The 27904-nt window shown below is 36.3% G+C and overlaps 2 protein-coding genes across 5 annotated transcripts in view; both read right to left on the minus strand.

Annotated features, from left to right (window-relative positions):
- The window catches only part of pafah1b1a (platelet-activating factor acetylhydrolase 1b, regulatory subunit 1a), a 39869-nt gene extending 37121 nt beyond the window's left edge, over positions 1-2748 (minus strand). The window contains exon 1 of the mRNA XM_051863461.1: positions 2581-2748. The gene's annotated coding sequence lies outside the window, so the exon portion shown is untranslated. The remainder of the gene's footprint in view (positions 1-2580) is intronic.
- Positions 2749-3204: 456 nt separating this feature from the next.
- cluha (clustered mitochondria (cluA/CLU1) homolog a) overlaps positions 3205-27904 on the minus strand; it is a 31777-nt gene continuing 7077 nt past the window's right edge. For 2 of the 4 annotated variants that reach the window (XM_051863452.1, XM_051863455.1), the window contains exons 2-26: positions 25502-25695; positions 25250-25421; positions 25024-25167; positions 24807-24934; positions 24556-24710; positions 23554-23679; positions 21216-21363; positions 21045-21137; positions 20264-20958; positions 18648-19090; positions 16539-16640; positions 16342-16442; positions 15816-15968; positions 15436-15498; positions 14457-14701; positions 12774-12858; positions 12532-12685; positions 12314-12453; positions 10573-10653; positions 10032-10157; positions 9731-9852; positions 8912-9005; positions 7446-7580; positions 7270-7343; positions 3205-6372 (exon numbers count right to left, since the gene is read on the minus strand). In XM_051863452.1, coding sequence (XP_051719412.1) covers positions 6246-6372; positions 7270-7343; positions 7446-7580; positions 8912-9005; positions 9731-9852; positions 10032-10157; positions 10573-10653; positions 12314-12453; positions 12532-12685; positions 12774-12858; positions 14457-14701; positions 15436-15498; positions 15816-15968; positions 16342-16442; positions 16539-16640; positions 18648-19090; positions 20264-20958; positions 21045-21137; positions 21216-21363; positions 23554-23679; positions 24556-24710; positions 24807-24934; positions 25024-25167; positions 25250-25421; positions 25502-25695 — 4100 coding nt within the window. In that variant the 3' untranslated portion in view covers positions 3205-6245. The remainder of the gene's footprint in view (positions 6373-7269; positions 7344-7445; positions 7581-8911; positions 9006-9730; positions 9853-10031; positions 10158-10572; positions 10654-12313; positions 12454-12531; positions 12686-12773; positions 12859-14456; positions 14702-15435; positions 15499-15815; positions 15969-16341; positions 16443-16538; positions 16641-18647; positions 19091-20263; positions 20959-21044; positions 21138-21215; positions 21364-23553; positions 23680-24555; positions 24711-24806; positions 24935-25023; positions 25168-25249; positions 25422-25501; positions 25696-27904) is intronic. The other 2 variants (XM_051863454.1, XM_051863453.1) reach the window with 2 other exon arrangements.

Consider the following 27904-nt stretch of genomic DNA (forward strand, 5'->3'; position numbering starts at 1 on the left):
AGACTAATATAACACAAATGTTGCATGATAAAGGTGTAATCTCTTCCCATCATTTACTGTGCATCTCAAACTCAAAAACAGTCCTGCAAGTCTGTCATTTCAATAGATTCTTTATCTTAAGACAGATGGCAAAAGTTCTGGAATTCTGGAATTGTGCAAGCTGGTAAAGACAGCCGGCCAATAAAGCTTGGACTAGTAATCACTTCTCACATTCCCTTGATGGAATTGCCAGGATCACAGTACATTTCCACTAAGGGAACGTTGGGTAGTTCAAAAGATGACCAGACGTGAGCTGAATACTAACTTCAGATCATAATGAAGCAGTACGTTATTAAAACATTATTTTATTATTGTTATTTTTAAAGAAATTAATACTTTTATTCAGCAAGGATGCATTCAATAGATCAAAAATGACAGATATTGAAAATGTCAAAAGATTTGTATTTCAAATTATTTTGAACTTTCTATTCATCAGAGAATCCTAAAAAACATTAGTAAGAAATGTTTCTTGAGCACCAAATCAGCATATTATGATTTCTAAAAAGAGCATGTGACACTGAAGTCTGGAGTAATGGCTGCTGAAAAATTCAGCTTCGTCATCACAGGAATAAATTACATTTTAAAATATATTCAAATATCAAACAGTTCTTTCAAATTGTAATAATATAGAGGTGATAACACTGTGTTATTATGCCAAAAATCATAACCATGATTATTTTGGTCAATACTGTAACCACGATTATGTAACACGATTAGGAGTGGGCGATGAGACCAAATATGAGTCATACTTGCATACGAGTAATTTTTCCTGATAGTGATTTTTATTGTGTATATATTTTGCTGGAAATAAGGTTGCTATCCTATGAAAATTTTAGATAACAGTGAAATTTCAAAATTATTGATACCAATTTCAGTACCACTGCAGAAAAACTAATACTAGAGCTAATGTAAATAAAAAAAAGTCCTCAAACAATTGTTGAAGAAACATACAGTAATAGAGTAAAAACAAAGAAGAAAATTACAAACAAATAAAATAGAAAAAAGATAACTAAGTTTTTCATGTAAGTCTATCTAACAATATAGTATTTAGTTAATAGCCTACTAGAGAAATTGAGTATTCAAATGTTTAAAAAAAAAAAAACTATAGTCTTTAGTACTGTATGACTGGAATACTTGATGTTTCTGATTAAAGTTACTAAAGCTTTAATAGCTAAATCGAAACTAAAAAACGATTAATCGTACAGTGATTAATATTACGGTTTTTAATGTATTTTTGATCAAATAAATGCAGTCTTTTTTTTTTTTTTTTTTTTTTTTTTTAAATCTTATAACCATTAAAAAGTCTTACAAACCCCAAACTTTTCAACAGTATTGATTATATTATGCTGTTCAGTGAACTTGATCCAAGCTCTAACATGCTTGCAACCATCCATGACACCTGTCAAACAACTAGAGGGAGTGTACAGCAAACTTGGCAGCTTAAACCATAACGATTAGAGTGCATCCAAAGTACACAAGGTACGACATTTATTCAAAGCATTCACACCTTGATAAGCAACATGCATACACCTGCCTCTTCAGCATGTCTACATCTGCATGCAAGATATCGTTAGTTATGCAGTAAGCAGTCGTTAGTGCATTTATTGCTGCCTCCAGCGTTGGACTGGAAAGATGGCCAAATAAACTGCAGGAGTGATCATCATCACATCACAACACTGCAGATCATCACAGTGTCCCAGCGAACAGAGCACTAACGGGTCTGCATGCAAAGAATCAGCTGACCTACATTTGAGACCAGCTCGGCACAGGTACCGGTCCAAATCTTTAGCTCGGCCCTAATGACAATGTTTTATATGCAAACGAGCTTACTAATTGTCAAATACCTCGATTATGCTTAATAACCTTGAAGTAAACGAACACATATGTTGTCTAGGTAAAGCACAGTATTATGTTTTAAGACAACCAAGGTGTTTGACTATTTGAAGCTTGTTTGAATACTAAACATGTCAGGTTAGTAGTTATCGATCATATCTAACCCCAAATATACTGTCTAGGTAGGAAGTTCACTAGGTTTTGAAACACAGCCCTCATCAGCCTTTTTCTCAACCGCTATGCAAAAAAAACGACAATATGGATGATGTAACTATTATGTATTTACCCAAACTGAACTGGATACGGCAAGGTCAACCTTGAATTTAACGTTTATACATGATAAAATAGAGATTTGTGTTGACACGGGCGTTAGCCAACTGTTGCTAGCTAACATGACATTGATGAAACGACGTGTTGATTCGCCGACAACATACACCTCTAACGAGCCGCTAAAACTACAGACCTGAGCGTGTAATTTTTTGTATTTATAGCAGTAAATACGGTCACACAATACACACCACTGGAGCTGTCGATATATTCACGACTAATGAAGAAAAAACAGAAGCTGAAGTATTTCTCCAACGGCCGCGTCCGCCATTTTGAGACACCGAGAAAAGGAGGCGCAAAAATTACAGCCACAACAGCTCTTCTACCGGCGATTTTTATCTAACACAGCCGCAAACAGAGACACAAATAAGCTGTTCTTACCCTACAGAGTTATCGCAGAATGTTATTCCTCAGAAGACGGTGGTAAGGGACGAAATAAGTGTTATTTTCGTGTTGAAAAGGGGGGCTGAAGTCTCGGGGTCTGCCTCCTTGCAGCGCCGCATTCGCCTCTACACGGGCACGGGAGCGCGCATGGGCTGACTTCAGCAGGAGGAGGCGCGCACGCCCTTCAATCTCACACCCTCCTTTCAAATACTGTGGGCGTTACTTGAATAAATATTCAGCTCACCGCTTAGAATTGCAGATAACTACAAAAATGGACCGTGAAAATGATTTCTTACATGACCCAAATCAATGACTTTAATCTGGGTACAATCAGAGCGCGTGATCTGTTTGTGAGAGTCAAAACAGCACCTGTGTCATGCTCATGTCAGGTGCACAAACCAGTTCACATTATTATGATTTAGGCTTTGAATGTAACTTCCCAGCCACCTGAAGCAAAGGATTTACATTTATATGTCTATTAGGTTGTTACAACCTACATAAAGTTTATATATAAATAAAAACTTCAGTTCCTCTAAAAAAAATGTAGACAATAGGCCTATTGAAAACAAAGAGTAAATGTTTTATGTTTAGACACAATATTTCAATGAATATAATCACATGTTGTTTTCTAGTTTCTTTATTCATTTTAATACAAAAGGATACTCGGACCAAAAATAATTAGATTGTTATTTAGAAGAAGTGACATTAAGGTACCACTCATTAAAAGAAACCAAAGCAGACACACAAAGGGCATGATAAACATTTCATGTTGAAAACAACAAAAAAGAAAAAAAATCCATAGATATCATTGGTTTTTTAAAAAAAAAAAAAAGAAAAAGAAAAGAAAAAATACAAGGTGATCTGTTTGTTAGACACCAGATGACATTGAGACTGAGGACTGTATATTGCTCCAAATCAATATCCTCACATAATATATATATATATATGTTTTGTTGACGTTCTAGTTTATATAGTGGGTTTATGCGGATTATTTTAGAGCAAATGTATCAAAATGTGTTGCACTGAGGGTGGCGTGTGTCTTAATTGCAATATTCCTTCAAATTACTGGTGTACAGCAAATCATTTGCTAACATAAGAGATTTTTTTAATATTGCTCTATCAGTTTTCTTCCAACAATTTAAAGATCCAAAAATGAACTTGTTTTCTTTGCTTTATATGCAGGCCTACACACAGAAACATTTTGTGATTAAACTGTAATTTGAAGAACATTATTCCCAGAAAGACATTCAAGACACTTCAGATTAAAGACTAATTCAAAAAGGAAAATGAATGAAAATACCTGCTATTTTGTTTTTGGATTTTTGTTGTAGGTTAAAAATACTAAACATCTAAATTACATTAAATTGGTTTGTCATGCAAGCAGTTATTGAAACCTTGAACTGACATGTTGCTACATAACATGAACACATCACAGATTTGGTGAACATTATTATGAAAATGACTTTGCGGTTAAATTCAAAACAGGTTTAATCCATTGCTTTGTTCATTATGAGATGTGCAACTATGGAAGCTTGAAGATATTCAATTGAGATCATATTTAACATTCTTGACTGCAGATTGTTTACTTGTTATTTTTATAAACCACGGCCCAGGAAAAACCTGAGGTTAAGTACCTGGCTCAAGGACACACTAGAGACAGGATTTTCTCATTAACCCTTCAGTTCAAAGGTCACACTTATATCGACACTGAACTTGTGATGCATCCGTTACCAACTCAGAGCTCTACCACCACGTCACCAGCAAATTAGTCATGTTCCTAATAATTTACTGTTGTTAATAACTGTTGTCAATTCCAGCACTTGTTTTGTTTCAAATGTAGTTCATATATTATAATGTAACACAATTGAGTTTATCCATTATCGAGTGTTAATACATTGACTACAGCACACCCATGTGGCACCTAAGGGTACTGAAGTAGACATTCAATGACTTCTGTCCAACATCCAAGCTTTCAGATTACAAAAATCATCAACTGATGGCCAAGAAATGATGAAATGACGATGAAAAAAATACAGTTGCCCGACCTTTTGACTTAAATAAGCTTAAATAGGCACAAATCTCACATACAATTAGATATTCTTGCCCATAAATATGATTTACCAGTAAAATCGTTTTTTTTTTTTTCCCGCACCAATTTTCAGAGACAAAACATTTTTTAAACTATTTTACTTTTTTTAATATAGGGAAATACAACCAGGCTAGCGGTTTTCTTGCATCCATGTGCATAAACCAAGGTTTCATTTAGTTCCAGCATATTGCTTCATACACAGCAACAATTTTGACATTTGCAGGACACACACAAAGCATGTATACAAGCAAACACATCATCCTTGATCATTTTTTTGGTATATTACATCATCAAAGCAGCCTATCTTATTCCTCTTTTGGCGGTCCTATATGAAAACCACACAAAAAAGAAAGTGCAATAAATACTGCTAGGGAGGAACACGAGTCTCAAGTTCCTGAAGGTGTGCAAAATTATTCTATACTGATCTTATCTCAAAAACCACAGTATTAGTAGCACATTTTCACCATCTTCATCACCAACAGGTTGCACGAGTCCATCCGTTATCAATGATGTATGTATAAAAATATCATCACAATATCGTTCTGTTGCAGCAGCTTTGGAGGAATCCTCTGAATCAGTTTCTGCACCAGCAAGGACAACCATAAAGAGACATACATACATAAACACGCACACATACACACGTTTAACGTGAAAAAGAGTTTCAACACAACAGTCTAATTCAAACTGGACATTTCAAATCATTTCAATCAAAATGAATCAAGTATCTGTCTAACCCCCATGACAAAGCTTTATACAGCTTCCCAATGTATTTCTATAAAACATACATGGCTTAAATTAACGCTTACATGAAAGATCTAATGGCTTCTCATGTATTTTTACAAAAAGATTCCTTGCTTTACAGATGCTACCAATCTAAAAATGATTGGTTGAGAACACGCATCTGTAGTTTCTCCAAGTTGCATCAATCCGATTTTGTCTAAAGGCAGCAGCCACGGCGAGGGCAGAATTAACGTATGGGACACAATACTACCATTCGGTCCTGAGACTAGACCTTTAAAGTTTACAATCTTAAGCCCATGATTCTCATTTGTCTGAATTGTACGGTGAACATCTCTCATCTGGTGCGCGGTGTAGGAATCACCTGAGTTTTCAGATAGGGAGGTGTGTTTTTAGGATCTCTCTACACTTGTGGGTTGGTTTAGGACGGATTGTGGTTTATCCTGGGCTCAGATGAGAAGATAAGAGATGGGGATGATGGATGGATGGATAAGGCTCTGGTATAAAATGTCATGGTCATCCTTGGTCACCTCCAGCCTCATCTCTGCAAACTCATAGAGGAAGGACTACATTCTCCCCTGCTTCCTCCTCTGGTAGACCTCGAAGGGTCGGGTTGTTGAATTGCACGTGTAAAACATCTGCTTTCATTCTCTTTACAGCTACAAACTACACTTTGTACACTTTATTTGTTGCCTGCTCCTAGTCCTCCCTTCCCCATTATGCTCAAATTGAATTGGTTAGATTAGACAGCTCAGTTCTCAGGTCCACAGGTTCAAACAGATGGCTGCTGCATTGTGTCCTCCTCATATGGAGAGGGGCTGTCTGGTTGGGTTTGTTAATCATCCACTGGCAGCTTGTCATCCAGCTCTAACTGGCTACCCTGCTGTTCCACAATTTTCCCAGAATCCTGCATCAGCTGCCGTCTCTGCACTTCGGCCTTTAGATTTTCCAGGTCCTTTTGGCTGTGTAAAGAAATCAATGGCTTGACTTAAGTGCTAAGTATAAGTGTATATATACAGTCAAACCAAAATTTATTCAGACACCTTGAACATTTCATTCATTAATTCAGTTTTTTCACTATAGTTTTAAAAATGGTAATAAAATATGACAAGATCTCAGAGTTAAACTGTGTCAGAAAAAATTAATCAGAATGTCAGATAACACTTAAGCAAAACATGGTCAGGTCAAAGTGTCTGAATAATTTTTGGTCCCAAATCTTTATCAATTTTACTGGTAGTCCACTGTATGAAGAATTTTTGGGTATAATATGCCACAGTTTATTTTGGTTTGACTGTATATATATATATATATAGAGCGTAATATATAATTTCACTTCATTACACTTCATTATAAAATACATACACTATATTATATGATATTATATTATGTTATATAATATCATATAACAATATAATATAACATAATATAATAATATAATATAATATAACAATATAATATATTGTAATATGTAACAATATAATATAATAATAAATGTAGCTTATACCTCATTATAAGCATAGGTAAAGGAAGTATTAGCTACATATATTATTAATAAATCAGACATGTATTTGTATATAAACAGTAATTGTCTTTAATTACAACAGTTTGTAAAACCCATTTTAAGCAGAGTAAGCTATAGCAGATCTGTTGTGTTATGAGTATGATGATGCATTCTTTATATGCTTACTAGTTGTTTAAAATGGGAAAAAATTGTCTAAAGTTTTTGTAAAATTATTATATGCCATTTCATTTTGGGTAAAAAGGGCTACAATTAAAGAATATGACATGACAAAATATTTAAAAGACTATGACTTTTACTAAACAATTACTAAAACAAAACGGTGTAAACATTTACTCACCTGAGAGGAATAAAGATGATGCCATTGATGATATTAAGCTGTTCCAGAACACTGGCCATGTTTGGTGCCGTAAACTACAGAGAGAAAAAATAATAAACCATCAAAAAAGATCCTGAAAAGATCATGTAACAAAATTTTCAACCACTGAGACCCGGGATGGCTGAGGTGTGACTGACTTTGAGAGGCATTATGCTAGCGTTTGATCCGTTCTTGTAGATCTCGTTCATGGTTCTCTGTAGAGCCACAGCCTGCTGTGTGAGGTACTTCAGGTACTCTGAGCTCTCCTTCGTCTTCTCATGAGCTTCACCAACCTTAAACACAAGTATATTGTGTCGTCATTAACATTTATGATATTATCAGTGTACTACAACTTCATTATTAAAATCAGCCTTTTATTTGTATAAAAACATTAGTTGTTTTTAACTGCAAAGGTTTGTACGACCCATTGCAAGATTAAACGTGGTCACATTTACCTTTATTTGTGAATTTTCACAAGCAAAATCAAGAGAAATCTATGACATCAGAAATTTCGCATGAGGCCAAAACAATTCCCCACGTAAATTTCACAAAGGCTTCAAGTTGGTCACGTGAATTTAGTGCATTAACCAACAGAAGGCTGCTTGATTTGATAGTGTCTTCTGTGTGAGTGGTGCTTCATATGTATCGCTACACTATAGATAATGTGACTGCACCTTAAAGGATTAGTCCACTTTCAAATGAAAATTTCCTGATAATTTACTCACCCCCATGTCATCCAAGATGTCCATGTCCTTCTCTCTTCAGTCGAAAAGAAATTAAGGTTTTTGATGAAAACATTCCAGGATTATTCTCCTTATAGTGGACTTCAGTTGGCCCCAAACGGTTGAATGTCAAAATTACAGTTTCAGTGCAGCTTCAAGGGGAAGCCATACCAGACGGGGAATAAGGGTCTTATCTAGCAAAATGTTTGGTCATTTTCTAAAAAAATAAATAAATAAAAAAATTATATACGTTTTAACCATAGACGCTTGTCTTGAACTAGCTCTCTTCTTCTTCTTCTTCTCTATTAGAATTCCATCAGTGTAGACGCTACTAAGTGTATTACTGCCCTCCACAGGTCAAAGTTTGAACTAATTGTTATATACATGCACTAGTATATTGTATATGACAATTTAGTTCCAACTTTGACCTGTGGAGGGCAGTAATACACTTAGTAGTGCCTACACTGCCGGAATTCTAATAGAGAAGAAGAAGAGAGCTAGTTCAAGACAAGCGTCTATGGTTAAAACGTATATCATTTTTTATTTTTTTTAGGAAAATGACCGAATGTTTTGCTAGATAAGACCCTTATTCCTCATCTGGTATCATTTAAAGCCCTTTGAAGCTGCACTGAAACTGTAATTTTGACATTCAACCATTTGGGGCCAACTGAAGTCCAATATAAGGATAATAATCCTGGAATGTTTTCATCAAAAACCTTAATTTCTTTTCGACTGAAGAGAAAAGGACATGGACATCTTGGATGACATGGGGGTGAGTAAATTATCAGGAAATGTTTATTTGAAAGTGGACTAATCCTTTAATTGTATCATTAAAATGACATCAGGTCTGATCTATATGGGATAGCAGGTCTGATATACTGTACATTTATGGTTGAATGTACCTGGTTCTTGTATATAGTATAGCCCTCCTTCTCATGCTGCAGTGCAGAGCGGAACTCAGCCTTGCTTTCATAAACTCTGGCCACCAGGTGATGACTGCAGAAGAACAGAGAGGGTGAACATTACTCGACATCTTGACTGCATATGACACCAATGATTTGAACTAGTGCTGGGTTGACAATATTGATTAATCAACTTTAATCGATTCTCAATTTGATGAACCAATATCGATTCTTAAATCCCAAGAATCAATCTGTTTGAACTTGAAAAAAAAAAAAAAAAAACTCTAGAGAGGAGCATTTTGAAAGAAAAAAAAAATGCACTATATTACGTTCATTATATTTTTACTTAACCTTTATGTAACATCTCATTTATTGTATGTTTGAATAAATCTGCCATGAAAACAAGTAAAGACAGCTACCACTCAATATCTTTTTATTTCAATGACGAATTGGAGTAGAAACATAATTAAATCCTTAAAAAGTTGATATAAAAACTGCCTTGTGCGATTTAAATGTTTGTATATGACTGTTTTTATTTGAGTGTTTATTAGTCCAAAAATTTGGACTCTGTTGTACATTTTTTATATTATAGTAATGTATATTATAGCCTTTTATATTATAGTAATGTACCAACTGACAGATTTCCCTGTATATTTTACAGCTTCAGTTGAGAGATTGTTTTCCTTAAGAAAAATTGACATGTACTGTGCCTGATATATAGCCAAAAGGAATCTATATTGAATCAAATTGAATCAAATCAATTGCTTTGTGAAATGTGTCAATAGCCAGCTCTAATTTGAACTGGTCAGACATATGTACCTGAGGGCTACTTTCACGGACCGTGGCCCATGGTATTTTGAATTGATGGCCAGGGCGTTCTCCAGGAAACGCAGAGACAAGTCATACTCCATCACACCATGAAGCACCAGACCAATATTGCTCTACATCAGAGACAAAGGATCACAGTAAGACGTTGGCATCGTTCCACTTGACTTAAGTGACCACAGAAATTCAATTTCCTCTCGTTGTGACAAATCAGGGTTTACGTCATCAACACTGTGTGAATTGAAAGGATGACCATAGGTTCAGCACCAAAGCAAAATAAATGTTTTAGGCTTACATCGAGCAGAGCCATTTCAGGATGGTCCTCCCCACACACCACAAGCATGAGGTAGCGAGCGCGGTACAGCAGCTTCAGGGCAGTGGACAGCTGACCATTGGCAAAGCAGTACAGAGCTAAGTGCATCTGTGGAGAACAAACATGAAACATTTAGAGATCACAGAGATTGATTTGAGGTTTATTTATTTTCATTTGTAGTTTGTAGTAGAACATTTGTACATTTTCTGAAGAAAATCTGAGTGGTGTTTGTCAGTATCGGATCTGAATATCTGCTAGTACATTTCTAGGCGATTACCAAGCTGTTCCTTGGTGATTGCTAGAGCAATTAGAGTCTTTGTTAGTGCATTTCAGGCGATTACCTAGATTCTTCAATGCTTGTCTATAGGATTTTTTTTGCCAGTTTTATCGTATGTCTGATCCCTTAGAAAAGTAACAGCACAGCACATGATTCAAGAGATAGGGGTTCAAAGTAAGAGCAATAGTACGAACATTAGAAAGCACCACAAATAAAATACGTACAGAACATGATATAGATACTTACGTATTCTTGAATAGTGTTGGGGTGTTCAATACCCAGTGCTCTCTCACTCATCAGGACGGCCTTCTGCTGATTGCTCAGAGCCTTGAAAAGAGGGTGGAAAAAGTCAGCATCACGAAATCCTAAAAAATTATCAGTAGCTGATAGGACTAGTCTTGATAAAACTTACATTTTGATAGTTCACATTTTCAAATAATAGTGAAGTCATAAAATTAGTGATAAAAAAAAAGGAGTAGTTCACATGTATGCTGGGCACTTGTTGGCTAATTTTCCTTCACATCCATTTTAAAATAATAAAATTAGTTTGGTAAAATAATAGTTTCGTAAAGAAATTAATATGTAGACACAATTTTCATTAAATAGCAAAAACAGTTAAGTTGTGACATATTACAATTTATAAGATGGTTAGTTCCTCTCCTTGATTCTGTAGTTAGTTCCTCTCCTTGATTCTGTCCAATAGCTGTGTTTTATTTACGATAAAACACCGCTATGACCGCTTCACCCAACGGTTCTGTGTATCACTACACAACACCCTTAGCAACCACTCTTAGCAACGTAAACTGTATTTTCTCAATTGATATTGTTCATTGAATCTTACTGTATTATGTAGAAGAGTATTGTGAGAAAGAGATCGAGTGAGCGAGTTTATTACCTGCATTCAGATTTAGCATCTTCCTTCAGGTCAGTCCTATGTTCATAATAAAAAATCTGTTTAAATGTTCGATGTATTATCTTGTCCTTTTAACAGTTAAGGGGTTTTCCCATGACTGACAGCGCTAGTCAAATTATTTGTCAGTTGCATCTTGTTCCATGTTCACAACAATTCAGTCTTTTGAATATAAAAGTCTTCGCTACTGACTGACACACTCATAAAGACAGTCTTTGCCGCCATCTAATGGAGTAATAATGTAACTTCTGTTGCTGTTCACGGTCAGGGACTATTTTTCCGGCAGAAGAAAGGCTTTTATTGAAAGTTTACTTCATGAAAGTTGCATTGATACATATTTTTGGCTTTAATATTTGTATTGTGCGGTAACCGTTTTATAAAAGCAATTAGGTACTGGAGGCTAGTGCTGTATCGTGAATAAGTCACGGCTGAAGGGGTTGCAGGCACTCCGCTTTGCGTCGTGCCTAACAGCACCCGTTAGCCGTGACTTATACATGATGCAGCACAGCCTCTCGTACCTTATTGCTTACTTAAAGGAACTTTTCTATTTTAAAATATTTTAAAATTTGTTTATTTTTAATTTATATAAAACATTTTATTCATGTGATGTCTAAGCTCAACTTTCAGCATCATTACTCCAGTCTTCAGTGTCACATGATTCTTCAGAAGTCATTCTAATATGCTGATTTGCTGCTCAAGAAACATTTATTATTATCAATGCTGAAAACGGTTGTGCTGCTTCATATATTTGTGGAAACCATGGTCCAATTGTTTCAGTATTCTTTGATGAATAGAAAAAAAAAAAAAAAACAGCATTTATTTGAAAAAGAAATCTTTTGTAACATAAAAGTCTTTACTGTCACGTTTGATCAATGGAATGGATCCTTGAACAAAAATTGTAATTTCTTTCAATCTTACTAACCCCAAACTTTTGAACGGTAGTGTACATTTATCTACAAAATTAATCGCAAACAATTAAGCATGAGTATAAAATCTAAAAAATTTTTTTAAATAATTTGAAACAAATTCAGTCATTTGTATCCAAACATTAGACTGGAAACCGTTTTTAGGATGTACCTCAGGGTGATCACCCATGATGTAGTTCAGCCGAGCCAGAAGGCGCAGACAGGCACAAATCTCCACGTGCATGGCTCCATACACATTGTTGAAGAGGTTCAGTGCCTCGTTGATGAGCTCACAGCCCTCCTTTAGGAAGCCTATGAAACGAGGACATGTCAATCAGCATTACAAAACCATTGTATGTGGAGGTTCATCGATGATGTGTTTTAAGGTACCTTGCTGAACCTTGGCCTGCCCGCTTTGGAAGAAATGGAAGGCATCTGAGGCTTTGGGGTTGACGTGCTTCACGACAGGGAAGATATTCAGGATGTCCTCCTCGGTGAAGGCCGGCTTGTGGCGGCTGTCAAAGTTGTACTCCTTTATCAAGATCTGCAGGGGAAGCACAAAGGAAAGCCTTGTCGCTATAGGCCTGACGGAGCACTTCAGAGACACGTAGCAAGATCGATAACAGCACTACCTGAATGCCAGTCTTGATTGATATCTCCCTCAGCAGCGTGATCTTCTGCAAGCCGTACTTCTCCACTGCTTGGTCCACACTTTCACTGCGAAACATAAAAACACAACATCATTAAGGCAGTGACACACCAAACCAACAACAAAATCCAACCGCGTGGTCGCATCGTGTGCGTTAGGGCTAAAAAGTTGCACTTTAACACACTGCAAAGACTACAGCCAACAGCCCACTACGTTCAACTTCTGCTTGAGAAGAAACAACTATCTATATCAGCAGGTGTCACTAGTCTATATTCGAAAATCAAAAAGGTAAACCGACACTAGAACTGTGGATATACAATGGGTAAAAAAAGCAGCACTTACCATTTTGAATATGAACCATGTTGATCATTTTCTTTATTCCAGATGGCCATGTCATGAAATATTTGCGTATTGGAACGCTCAGATAAGAGTGAAATTAGAATGGCCTTCTGTTGGTGTCGCCTTTTTACTACTTTGCTCGCTTTCATCACTATCACTTTTCACTGGTTCATTAAAGTCCCCATGAAATCAAAATTTATGTCTTCTGGCTTTTAGTATGAATATGTTAGCCTTAAGGTTATCTATAAGCTAGTGAGCTCTAAAACAATGACAAAATTCACATTTAGAAAATATAAGCAGTCTCTCATTCCCACCAATATGGATCATTGATTTTGATGACATCACTCTGCACTTTAGCTTCTCATTAAATTTTCCGTCCAATCAAATGCTCTCTGGAATTTGAAGCATCCTGCCCCCTACACTATAAATAGATGCTGAAATCAGTCACTTGTTCACACAATTTCTATTTTCTAAATGTTGAGTGGCACATAATGCACTAAATAGGTGATAGGGAACGATTCAGACAGTGTAAATATGCTTTCCATTGGGGAGAATGAAGTCTGGTTTCATGTTAGCGTCACCACAGTCTGCTCTAGTCCAGAGACACGATAGCACAGAGCGGATAATATGCGCAAGTCGGCGCAGACCACAAAACGTATCAGATCCATTTGAATTCTACACAAAATGCTATATTTTAAAGCGATATGGAGGAGATTAGGAGGAGAAACGGTTAGACAGACTCTGCATTAGAAACAGCACTGACGAGAAGAAGAGATAACACCAGTGCCATGCACCAACATAAATTGCACACTTTTCAAACTACACATCCTCAGCATTGATTATGTTCAGAGTTTTGCTTTAGTAACAGTTTCATATTAAATCTAAAAGGAGAATCTATTAGACAGTGGCTGTCATAAACTGTCAAATGCGGCTTTGCCGAGCTCAACGGCTCTAGCAAAACGCTATTGGCTATTTTAAAAAAGGGGAGAAGCTGCTTGATATTTCCAGCCCTGTCTTCCTGTATCAGTGGAAACTATGTTAACACAATGAATGATACTGCGTGTTTCAAGGCACTTCAGTGGGCCTTTAAGCTGAACAGACAGAGTTTTCTCTCGATTCAACATATTCAACAAGCCACAGACAAAGTTTAACTAGTGCGGGATGCAAAACACACAGCAAAAACTAAGCTGACAGACACTCAACGACGGCCTTACGTTGTTCGACGATCAACCATTGGCTTGGTATATCAGGGCCTTTAGTCTCCAGAATACTAAGTTAATAAAACCAGCGGTGCTTATATATATATACACATATAACTAGATCTCACCATTGCAGATTAAAGTGATAGTAGCTCTGTGCCTCAGAGGTAATGTTCTTCCACAGCTCACTGGGTGTCAGGCTGGCCCAGGTCGTGTTGTCTCCTCCACCAGGGACACGGTTACGTCTCTTGCGGCTCTTTCTGCGGGACACCAGCTCATCCGCAGGAAGGTGAGCCACTGCATCTGGGAAAGAGCTCAAGAGGCAGTTCAGGAAGTGGCTCACAGCAGCAGATAAAGCAGAGAGCTCCACACCCTGCAAATCACAAACACACAAGCAACAACACAAAGGTAAATGCTAATAAATGATCAACAACTACAAACAAGTAAAAGTACAATGGTACTGCCATTGTTTCATTGAAAATGTATCATGGCAATACCATAATTTAGAGTACCATGTAAATACCACGGTAAATAAATACGGTAATAATTTATTTCTATATACAGTATGTATATTTCAAAAATTTGGTGTCATAAAGAAAGAAAATAAATTTTATATTCAGCAAGGATGCAATAAATTGATCAAAAGTAAGAGCACACATATTTATGATTTCCATTTCAAATAAATGCTGTTGCTGTTCTTTTCTTTCTTTTCATAATAGAATCCTGAAGAAAATGTATCACAGTTTCCACAAAATATAAAGCAGCACAAATGTTTTCAACACTGATAATGATAACAATGTTTCTTGAGAAACAAATCAGCATATGATTTCTGAAGGATCATGTGACACTGAAGACTGGAGTAATGATGCTGAAAATTCAGCTTTGAAATAAATAAATAAATAAATAAATATATAAAACAGTTATTTTAAATTATAATAATATTTCACAATATAATTCACTGCATTTTAATCGAATTTATGCAGCCTTGTTGGGCATAAGAGACTTCTTTCAAAAACATTTTTAAAAATTTTACCGAGCCCAAACTTTTGAATGCTCGTATATATGCACCATGGTATTCCTGTCAATGTACCATAGTAAATTGCTTACCTGAAGATATGTTTTGAAGATATGCTTCGCACATCTGGTGATCAGCTCACTGATTCCTATTCTCTGCAGGTACAAACAAAACAAATTAAATCCATAGTATTTACATAGTATTAAAATTAGAATAATATTTTTGTAATATACAAAATTAATCGAGGGCACTTTATTTTACAGTATGTGCACTTGCGTGTACTTACAGAATACTCACCTAAAAAATTACCCAGTAACATAAGGTAGCTACATGGATTAAGGTTAGGTTTACAGGTAGGTTAAAGGTTAGTACCTAGTTATTACCCAGGTATTGTAGTAACTATAATAAGTACATAATGTACATGTGGAACAGGACAGTAAAATAAAGTGCTACCAAATGATCCTTCACTTACATAGATGTGTTCAAGTTGTGCTTTTGCAGGCATGTTGTCCACAAACTCCAGCACAGTACCAAGATAACGCACATTAATGCCACGTTGATGAAGGGCTTCTGTCATTGTTGCTCCATCCATAGGCAAAGAGCTGTGATCTAAACAGTCTTTTACCTGCACAAAGATAAAAAAATAAAATAAAAAAAACATTAAAGCCAGCAGCAAAATTAATATTTCTACAAACACTTTCCAAAAGTATCTGTGCCTAAATGCTTCTTTTAGATACCATGTAAATTCAACTCTAATATTAATGTTTCAAGCCACCATGTTGCTTGGAAACTGTAAACAGCATATGGATGGACTAGTGAATTATATCATTGGGTTTATTCCAAATATTATTTGAATATTTATTGAAAAGTGGGTTCTTTTACCATATTGCTGTAGATGCCATTTTGCATAATATCAATAAGCCACTTAAGTTCAAATGACTTTACCACAGCCTTTCAAGGTTTTTTTTGGAGAAGGCAGGTGCTACTTAGTGACTCACAAAAGAAGGGATCTGGCAGGACACTAGGAAGGCTGCAGCATCTTTGAGAAGCTGCTTCTGTTTCTGGATGTCCTCAGCGCTGTCATCTGGGAAGCGTACTCCTGTAAGAGATGAATGAGGTCATGTGAACAACTTTGCCCATATTGTCAAAAAAATAAATCATAATCCATATAAAATAAAAACAATATACACTATACCTGGAGAGAAGATATCTGGATTGAAGCGAATGTCAAAAGAGGTGTTGCTGATGGAGCCCACAGCTTTACAGGCGTTGAGGACCACCTCTCGACTTTTAGGGTCTGTGAAAAGGCAAATGTTCCACAAAATGTCAAGATGAATTCACCATTAAAAAAATAATAATAATAATAATAATAATAATAATGAAAAAAGAACAAACTTAGCAAACAAAATGACTGATAACCATGATCAGGTGTTTGGTTAAATCAGGGGTTTTCAAACTGGTGGTGTACCACAGAGAAAAAAAAAAAAAGAGAAAAAAAAAAAGAAAAGATTTTACAAAATGTATATTAGATATGTCATCAACAATTTTTTTTCCAATTTTATCCAGATAATACAACAAATAATTTAAATATTTCTGAAACAAGCATTTCATTTTGTTGCCCTTATTTAAAGATAATAATTTAAAGGGGTCATGAACTGCACTTTTTTTATTATTATTATTATTATATAATGCTTTCCTAGGGTGCACTTATAATCTTAGCATGATTTTTACATCAAAAATTGTCATAATTTAGAAATAAAAGGCCATTTTCTACCCTGATTTTAGCCCTCTGATTTGAACGCTCTTCAATGGGCATTTTCTTCAATGTAAACACCCACTGCTATGATTGGCTAACACCTTTGCATATGAAATAAGTATTAACCGTTTAAGTATTAAACATTTACTACGTGCAAACACAATGTAAATAACAGATTCATTGTGCAGTGTAGACAGCATCATTGATTATAACGGGAGTTTTGTCGAGAGTCCAGAACTCAGTCACTGATAAACTCACGCTGTGTGATTGACAGCTCCAGCGATTATAAAGGGAGGGTTCTTTGATCGCTTTCTTTATATAATTTAAATCACAACATATTATTTTAATGCTACTAAGAGAAACAATGTGAAGTTGGCCTTTTAGTCACTGGCTTGATTTACTGATGAATAAACAGCAATAAATGATTTTGAGACAAAGAATGTCTGACATACATAAATCATTACATATCAGAAATCACTGATCACAAATTAGGCATTACTGTCGGGTTTTACATCTTATAGTAAAAGTCTGTTTGCAAACACTGTGCCAAAATTGCAACTGATTTACCAAAGAATCCACAGTGAAATGTACCGAACAAACAAATAATGCTCTACTGAGACATTCACATAATTGAAAATAAATAACCACTTTGCCAGCATTAGGATCCTTCGGAAAGTAATGTTATTTTTAGTCCAGTGATCCTGTATCTTTCTTCTCATCTCACTAACACAGCAGTGGGCAGGGCCAAAAATGTGAAGATGCAGAAGTAGGCAGTCTTTCGTCGCACTATTACGTGATAATGTGATAAAAATTTTAAATGAAACAGAGTCAGAACTTGCTTTCAATAAAAGGTGTTTTTGGACTAACAAGGACGTTTTGAGTTCTGAAACTTTTAGGATGTTTTTATAGTACAAATGACCTCTTAGATGTCAAGATTTCTCAATTCATGACCCCTTGAAATTCATGATCTCAGTATAAATGGAGCAAAAATTTATTTTTATACATTACATGTATTTTATACATGAAAATTAACAAATTTTTAAATATGAATATTAAAACATGTATATAAAGTTTGAAAAACCCTGGTTTCAATTATTAGCATAATTAACGACAGGGTTATAACAGCACCATCACCACAAGTTAATCCTACACACAATAAATTAATTTGGTTTTTAATGGTTTTCTAATCATCACCACAGAGAAAGATTAGAAGAGAGAGTGTTGTCAAGTGGAAGATGTGGGGATAATAAACTGAAGTTCTAACACAGTGGAGCCAGATTATAAAGCCAATTGAGGAGATCTGTGTCTCCTTTAATGAGCCTCAGAGAGAACATGAGCACACAGCAAGAGGAGAGATGCACTGAATAAACACAGATAGCAATTGAAAAAGACAACAGCAGGACATCTAATGAGTTGATGACAGAACTCAGATGGAGCTAAGATAAGCAAAAGTGAAAAATAAAAATAAAAAACAGTATGTGTGCATGTCTCTGCCAGCTCTTGCTCTTGTTCCCTCTCATGCTCTTTTCGGTCGCTCACAGGACGTACCGATACCTGATCCATCTTCTGCTGCTAAGGACTCAGCCAGCTCTTTAGCTTGGGCAAGTCCAGGAATTATTTCATCAGCTTCCTTACCCTCCAAGAGACTATCACACCCTCCATTCTGCCTCTCTGGAGCTGAAGGCTCATGAGTACCGTTGGTGTTTGCCGTAGGAACTTGGTCTTTCAGATCGACCGGGGCTTCCTGGTTCTCAGGAGCAGAGTTTTCAGACACAGTCGTTGCCTCTGACTCATCGGGGGTCAAAGTGGATTCAGAGGAAGTTGGAGAGGACGGTGTGTCTTCAGGAACCTTTTCAGATGCTTCAAGAGCCTGAAGTTTGCTTTCAGACTCCACATCTGCAGCGCTCGTGTCATGCAGGGCTGCAGTCTTGTCTTTGTTTGCTTTCTGCTGCATCAGCTGGAGTGCTGCCATCTTCATGAAGAGGAGATATCTGAAGCACAAGAGGATGACATGTTTACACGCACTGAGAAACTAGCCTTCAGGACATTCAAGAAATTAGCAATTAAGGAGACACTAAACACTTCTAATCTAATAAAATATAATTAGTTCAATTCTACATTTTCTATGGATTATTTATATTTCACTTTTTGATTTTTTGCAATATTTATTTTTGTAATAATAATTATTAGTATTATTTTTATTAATAGTAACTATTACAAAAAAAAATCCTTAAAACTAAAATGTGTAAATGTTTACTTTAAATAAATATGTAATTATTTACTATTTACATCTATTTTACTTTCTATTTTTTGTAAGAATTGCTAAGAATAAAAAAATCTAATATTAACAATAATAATAATAATAATAAACTATTATTAACTATAAAACATATGTAAAATATACATAAATATTTCTTTTAAATCTATTATTAATAATAATAATAATAATAAATATTATATATATATATATATATATATATATATATATATATATATATATATATATATATACACACACACAATTACATATGATAATTACAGATTTAAAAGAAATATGTATATTTTACATATATTTTATAGTTAATAAGAGTATATTATCATTATTGTTAATGTTATTGATAATGTAGATTTTTTTTTATTATTAGCAAATAATTCTTAGTAAATAATAATAATAATAATAATAATAATTATTTCCTCCTCCTCCTCCTACTACTACTACTAATAATAATAATAATAATAATAATAAAAATATATCATAATTAACAACAAACATATGGAGCTCAAAAATCTGTGTGACAATAACCAAATGACAATAACCAAACCAAATTCTGAAATTGCATTTGCCCTCCTACACATTCAAAGAATTGCTTTCGATTCAGACGAGAATCTATTTGAGATTTGAGTGCTATACTGGAGCTAACAACCTAAAAGGTTGGCTTACTTTATTCCTATTACAAAGCTATCGGGTGGCTTCAGATGACTTTGAATTTATGGCTTCATTTTTATGAGAATTTTATGGTGCCTTTTTGGAACCTGAAATCCACTATTGGTAATTAGAAAGACCAATTATACAAAAACACAAATTATACTTTTATTAGACAACAAACGGGAGAGCAGCTTTACTCAGATTTAAATAAGATGTTGATCAAGTAGCAGGAACACACCTGTGCTCTACAAAGGCCTCAATGAGCTCCTGGCGCAAGCAAGCCAAGCGATGGCGATGTTGTCGGGGGAAACCCAGCTTCTGGCTCTCGGGGGTGAGCTCTTCTCCCTCCACTGGCAAAAAGTTGAGATCAGGAGGGAAGGTACGCAAAAGGTCCAGGATGTAATGGCGCCCATCATTGCCAATGATACCCTTACACTCCACAGAGGAGCAAAGTTCTACAGAGGCGTCTTTCTCGTTGAGCACAGCATGCCGCTGCACCTTCAGGGGGCGGCTGGTCTTCTCCAAAAGCTCCAGATACTTGGGATGGGACACTACGGTCTTTCCGAAGTCGATGGAGCCATAGATGACACTCTGCTCCTGCTCCCTCTCCAAGATGCCAGGAATGATGGACTGAGCAGTTACACGGTAACCTCTGTAGTCCACCACCACCGTACCCAGGGTGTAGAGCCCCTCCACGTCCACAGCACTGTATGCCCTCACCCCGTTCAAGTCATTGGTGGGGGCGGTGTGGGCGGCAGCGTCCCCACCCAGCTCCCTGTAGTGGTCGCGTACATCAAAGCCCAAGCTGAAGAAAATGTTGTTCCAGATGAACATCTGCATACGAGTCTCCTCTCCAGGATTGATCGCCATAACGTTGCCATCGATCACTGCCATCGCACCGCGCGTCGCCGCAGCAGCAAAGTCGCTATGAACCTGAGGAACAGAAGTGCGTTTGTGAGCTGAGTAATTTTTATCAAATGAAACCATACTTGTTCTAAACCTAGTGCTGGTATGTTCACCTTGAATATGGCTCGTTCTCTCAGCAGGCGCTCAGGGAGGTTCTTACGAGAAAGTTCTCTGGTCGTCTGGAGCTCCTCGTTCCAGTCTCTAGTCTATCATAGAGAACAAGAAACTTTAATAGGGCTTTTTTTTAAAACATCCACCCAAAATTAAAGCTTTTTAGGACATACTTGGCCAGGTATGTGCTCTTCATAACCCAGGCGGGAGGTGTAGGCATCTTCAGCTCTCACACAGTCCATTGCATGGTCAATCTGTGGTGCAGTCCAGCTGTACACTTGGAAGGGAGTAGCTATTCTCTCAAATGGATGTCTTTGTACCCTATTACCAATAACATGACATAACATAATGAAGATGGGGGTAAAATGCCTAAAACTGACACAAATAAGCATTTAGACCAGATGTTCTCAACTAGGGGGCCTCAGCAAACTTCCAAGGGGGCCACAGGATGACTTCAAATAATAAATTATTATTAATATATTCAAAGAACCTTACTCAAATCTAAACTAAATTGCTAAAAACATACAAATCAAGATGTAAGCTGAAATCATATAATAACTATTGTTTTTATGGAAGAACATACAGTTCTTGGAACTTCTGGAATCACAAAATTAATCATGATTAATTCATTTAATACATCAACACTCACAGTTTCTGGTAATAATAAAGTTTTGAAAACAAGCAGCTTTGTTATAATTACAGCAGATTTTGGGATTTCTGATTTTGTGACCACACATGTGATATAGTGCTGCATGTACATGCATACAAAAACTTAAGCTGGCATACTGCTGCTCCTAGGTGTCCTTTTTCACACTCCTGACTCTGAGTAGGACATTAATACTAAGTGCAAATGTGGCCCATCTTAGATAAAAATGGTTCATGGTTCTTTAAACAGGCTAGAGCCGGTTGCGTCAAAGGAGTTCTTTATTAAGTGGAAGTGTTACGTCCAAGGACGTAGCAATATTTTGTTTCTGTTATTTATGCAAGGAGTGTTATTGAATTTTGTCTCTCTCTTTCTCTTTCTCTGTGTTTGCTGAGATTAATAGGCACCACCTGTGTTAATTCGCCTACGTCAGCACTGTCCACGCAATGGTGCGTGTCCTGAGGATTCCAAGATAAAGCTGCAGAGAGAGCGCTGAGGAATGAGAGAGACCACACGGCATTTGAGGTTGTTCCGCCCTCCATTCCCAGTCGAGTTAGCGCTCGTTGCCCTGTTTGCTGTTGGGTTGCAAATGTGTGTGCATTTAAGTTGATGACATTTGTGATAAGTAAAAAAAAAAAAAAAAAAGTATGGGTAGGAGGGTGGAGGATGCCTATATCTTTTTTTAAAGATATTTATAACGTAGGGTGGAGGATACCTATATCTTTTCTCCTGTTTAGTGGATAGTTAGAGAGTGAGGGAAGATATATGATGTTTTGTTTTCTTTCTTTTACGGATAAGTAAGTTAATGTTAATTCCCCTTTAGGTAGAGGTGTTTTGGTTTATTCGTAATGCTTTATTTCAAGGGTTAGTTCACCCAAAAATGAAAATTATGTCATTAATTACTCACCCTCATGTCGTTCCACACCCGTAAGACCTTTGTTCATCTTCGGAACACAAATTAAGATATTTTTGATGAAATCCGATGGCTCAGTGAGGCCTGCATCGCCAGCAATAACACTCCCTTTTTCAATGCCCAGAAAGCTACTAAAAAACTATATTGAAAACAGTTCATGTGACTACAGTGGTTCAACCTTAATGTTATAAAGCAACGAGAATACTTTTTGTGCACCAAAAATAACAAAATAGCGACTTTATTCCACAATATTTAGTGATGGGCGATTTCAAAACACTGCTTCATGAAGCTTCGAAGCTTTACGAATCTTTTGTTTCAAATCAGTGGTTCAGAGCACCAAAATCACATGCTTTCAGTAAACGAGGCTTCATTACGTCGTAAGTGTTTTGAAACTTCAATAGTTCGTGTGACTTTGGCAGTCTGATACACGCTCCGAGCCACTGATTCGAAACAAAAGATTTGTTAATTTGTTTGTTATTTTTGGTGCACAAAAAGTATTCTCGTCGCTTTATAATATTAAGGTTGAACCACTGTAGTCACATGAACTGTTTTAAATATGTTTTTAGTAGCTTTCTGGGCATTGAAAAAGGGAGTGTTATTGCTGGCGATGCAGGCCTCGCTGAGCCATCGGATTTTATCAAAAATATCTTAATTTGCGTTCCGAAGATGAACAAAGGTCTTACGGGTGTGGAACGACATGAGGGTGAGTAATTAATGACATAATTTTGACTTTTGGGTGAACTAACCCTTTCATATCTCTGCTTTCTTTTGAACCTCTGCCTAATATGAAAATAAAATGCACCTTAACGTTTGTTTGTGACTAGGGGCTGGAGAGCTGGAGATCCTCAAAGTCTCTACCCATGTTTTTTTGTTCGTCATTCCCCATTTACCCCTAGACTGAGGGGGAGGATGTAACAGAAGGTAAACTAAATTGGTATTAATAATAGTGTATTACCTCTTCTTTTGCAGAGCAGTGAAGTTCTTCTTGAAGGCGGGGCTAATCTGGCTCAGCAGTTCCACTAGAGAGTGGCTGAGGAAGCTGGGGTTTGCTGGCTTGGGGTTGAAGCTATATGTAGTGGACCTGCAAAAATCAACAATGATATAAATATTCTATACTATTTTGTCTAAATAAATAAATAAAAAAAATAAAAATAAAAAAAACCAAAAAAAAAACCACTAAAGCTAATCGTTTTACATGCTACAAGTAAATCATACTTGTAAAAAATTGTTGAAATAATGCAGGCTGATGACTTCAACAAAAGCATACAACATTGGATAAAAGGGTTAGTTCAACCAAACATTAAAATTCTGTCATTAATTACTGACCCTCATGTCGTTCCAAACCCAAGCATGTTTGCTTGATGTGTGCAAGAACCAATGATGTTCATTCTCGTGTGTTACGCAGCACGTTTAAGCTTCCGCAAGAACCAATGAAGTTTGTTCTCGCATATGTAGCAGGTTCGGTTGAGCTTCTGCTTATGTTCGCTGATCAATGTTTATATGTGAATAAAAGACTAAATTCAATCTGTTCATCATATAAAGCGATCGTGTCTCTTCAGAAAATTTGGAATAAACCACTCAATTCATATGGATTAGTTTTATTACTCTTTATGAACTTTTTGAAGTGTCAAAAAAGGGACCGAAAGCTCTTATATTTCATCAAAAATATCTTCATTTGTGTTCCGAAGATGAACGAAAGTCTTACGGGTGTGGAACGACATGAGGGTGAGTAATGACAGAATTTTCATTTTTGGGTGAACTAACCCTTTAACAACCTTGTATCTCAAAGTAGGCCTGTTTTTAAAGGTTTATTTAGAAGTTAGTATTAAAAATTAAGAAAATTTATGGTATTTTTACTACTGGGACCTGACTCTTGCACTCTACAACTGATCATGAAATGCCACGTTGACCAATCAGAATCAAGTATACTAGAGAGCAGTATAATAAAGTCACTTACTGATTGAGGTAGAATCCGCGGGTGGAGGCAGTGATGCTGATGTGTCTGTCCTCAACAGTCACAATGTACAGATACATGAGGTCTCCGTGCATCTTCCTGTTGCCAGGCGGTGGGTTCCAGCCACTCATTGTCAAGACCTTTAGGCACTGCATAGGCTATAGACAGAGGACAAGACAAAAGTAAACAAAAATCTCAAAACAAAAGCAAGACATCATGAAAAAGTCATGGTAAAATCTGTAATCTGCACTCACCTTCCAGTCTTTGTTCTGTGGCTGAAGGGGAACCAAAGGACGCTCTTTGCTGCCTGGTAGAATGTGTTCAGGTGGTGTGCAATCAATCTGCTCAAGTTCACTGCCCTTCTTTTTGCGTCTCCCAGTATCTGCGGAGATAAGAGCAAACAGGCCATTGAATACCAGCCATCAATCTCCTAGAAACCATTTAAGACCTCTTATTCTCCCTGTCACACACCTCCAAGATCTCCATCCGTGAAGACACTGAGGAACGAGAGGGAGTTGCAGTCCACTCCATTATAAGCGTCTGATGGATCCAGACTTTTCAGCAGGTCTCTGATGTGACGGACGTGAATGCGAGCTTCACGCACTGTGTAGGGCTCTACAGAAAGGAAACGGATACATTAAAAGCTAGGTACCTTTAAACGAGACGTATACTTAAGATAGTAGGTCTCGAATTGTACCTTCGACCACTTTGAGAAGGGAGCCTTCCTGCAGGCCCTCAATAGACTTGAGCTCAGCAAAGTTGTCGAGTACATTGCCGTCGAGCTGCAAGGAGAAGCAGGTGCGGTGGCAGGTGTCCTCGCGGTCCATCAGAACTTGGTGGATCTCTTGCACCATCTCCTGTGGTGACACCTGAGCAGGAACCATAGATTTTGTTACAATATTGTTACAAATTTCATGTTATAAGCAGTCAGTGCAAGAACAGGCCTCACCTGAAGGTCAAAGGGTTCAGTTCCTGGTGCTTGGATCTTCACAGTGAAGCCAGTGTCTTGAATTACGATCACTTCCTGTTCGTTAGCATCCTCTGCAGAGTCTGCATCAGCACTGCCATCCTGCTTGGAGTCGGCCTCCTCGGCCTGATCGTGACCAGCGTCTCCGTTCATCACTGCTGTGTCACCACGGTGCCCTGTGGGTAGAGAAATTTGAAAAAATTGTTACAATAATTTAAAATTTAGTAAACTTTAGGAAAATGTATGAAGTTTTGACATGTTATCTCGTGAGGTGGTGATAGCTAATTACATCTTCAGACGGTGGACAAAAATGAACAGCCTATCACAGCAAACAAAAGACTCTTATGAACCAGTTAATCAAAGATTCATAGAAGAGATTCAAACTTCCTTGTGATTAGTGATTTGAATCAGACTCTGTAACAGCTGTGATTGATTCACTGATCGACTGAGTTCACAACCGACTCCCTTACTAAACCGCAAGTCATTTTTCTGTTGTGATCACTTCAAAGTTTAGGTTTGTAAGGCCCCGTGTCCACCAAAGCGTTTTTTTCCAGCGGCTAGCGTACTTTTCCAATTGTTTTCAATGGGAGCGCCGCATTTTTTAAGCGGCAAGAGCGTAACGAGGCACTAAGTGTCTTTTTCACGCTCAAGCGCTGAGAGCTGTGCGTTTTTTTACCGGTCGCCTCGAGTTGAAGACTTTACTTTGAGTAAAACGCTGCACTCATCACTGTCACTTTTTAGACAGCTGACCAATCAGAGTGGAGGAGGGGCGGGACAAACACAACACCGACCAACTGTCACAACATTCTTGCTGTACAACGACATCAACAAGCAGAGAACGGAACAAAATGGATGAGAAATTAATATTGCTGGTCTCCGAACATACATAGTGCATTGTGTCAACATTTTTAGTCTGAAACTAATTATCTGCGATAATCATACGACAATGAGTAAATAAGACACACATTTACAATGTTTAAAACAAACAAACAAACAAAAAAAAAACACTGAAAACAGCACAAATATAATCAAGATCACTAGAGTTATAACTATTTTACCACATACAACTAGAAAACACCATAGTTTATATAATTTAATGCTATATTATGTAAATTATTATTTTTTATGTTATATATATATATATATAACAAACTTTAAAGGGATCTTAAATGTTTAATTTTAGGAAAACATGAAGCCCTGATTAATTGCTCATTGATCATTCATATACAATACAGTTTTGTCATTGTTAACTAAAAGTAAATAATTTTCATTTGGATGAAAAACAAAGTGAAAATTAGAAATGTTGCTTTGGCAACTAATTGAAATAAGTCTAAGTACTAAAATTACTCAAACTGAAAAAAAAAAAAAAAAAAAAAATACGTTTTTGAATAATAAAAAGACAAAAGCACATAATAAAATGACTAAAACTTGAACTATCATTAAAATGAAAACTGAAAATATAAAAATAAAAGCCAATTCAAAATATTAATACTATAATAGTATGGTAACACTTTGGTATGGGGAACACATTCACAGTTAGTAAGGTAGTTGTAGCATTTAAGTTTAGGTATGGGGTAGGATTTAGGGAGGTAAAATATGGTCATGCAGAATAAGGCATTAATATGCTATTAATAATAGGGCTGGGTAAAAAAAAAAAAAAAAAAAAAAAAAAAAAAAAAAATCAATTTCTCGATTTTAATCGATTCTCATTTTTACGAACCGATATCGATTCTTAAATCCCAAGAATCGATTAGTCTAGTCTGTTTTCAGTTGATGAATGAACAGAACGTGTAGTGCGCCTCCCATCCAATAAATCACAATAATCTTTGTGCTTTGTTACTTTTGATATAAAGCAAAGTCTCAGATTTCAAATGATGTCCATCTTATTATGAGATTCAAAAAATAAATACCGTTTTGGCACCGTTTAATGTGACGTGACAGATCGCTGTAGAGCCTCAGTTAAAGAGAAGCGGCAGCACAGAGTGAACCATCTCCTCCGCTTTAATACCAGTTACAGCGTGAAATAAACATGATTAAACATCTGAAGGTATGTTAAAAGATACAGTACAACTTACCGAAATCTGTATCATGTCTCGTGTAATACCTTAATCAGTGTTTCAACCGCGGAAACACGTCAATAAAACAGCTTGTAAACAATGTCACGTAACGTCACATTTACCTTAGAAAAACATATTCAGTGACCATAAACTTATTAGTCAGCTAGAAAAGTGAACTCTAGAAAGCAGCATTCTGATAAATATATGCACCGTTACATATTTATTATAATGTTCTTCAATATTTAATGTTTGAATAAATCAGTTATGACAGCCACGATTTAAATGTTTATATTTAAAAAAAAAACAAATTGGAGTAGAAATATGATTA

The sequence above is a fragment of the Ctenopharyngodon idella genome, chromosome 15 (assembly GCF_019924925.1).
Source record: "Ctenopharyngodon idella isolate HZGC_01 chromosome 15, HZGC01, whole genome shotgun sequence".
Lineage (NCBI taxonomy): Eukaryota > Metazoa > Chordata > Actinopteri > Cypriniformes > Xenocyprididae > Ctenopharyngodon > Ctenopharyngodon idella.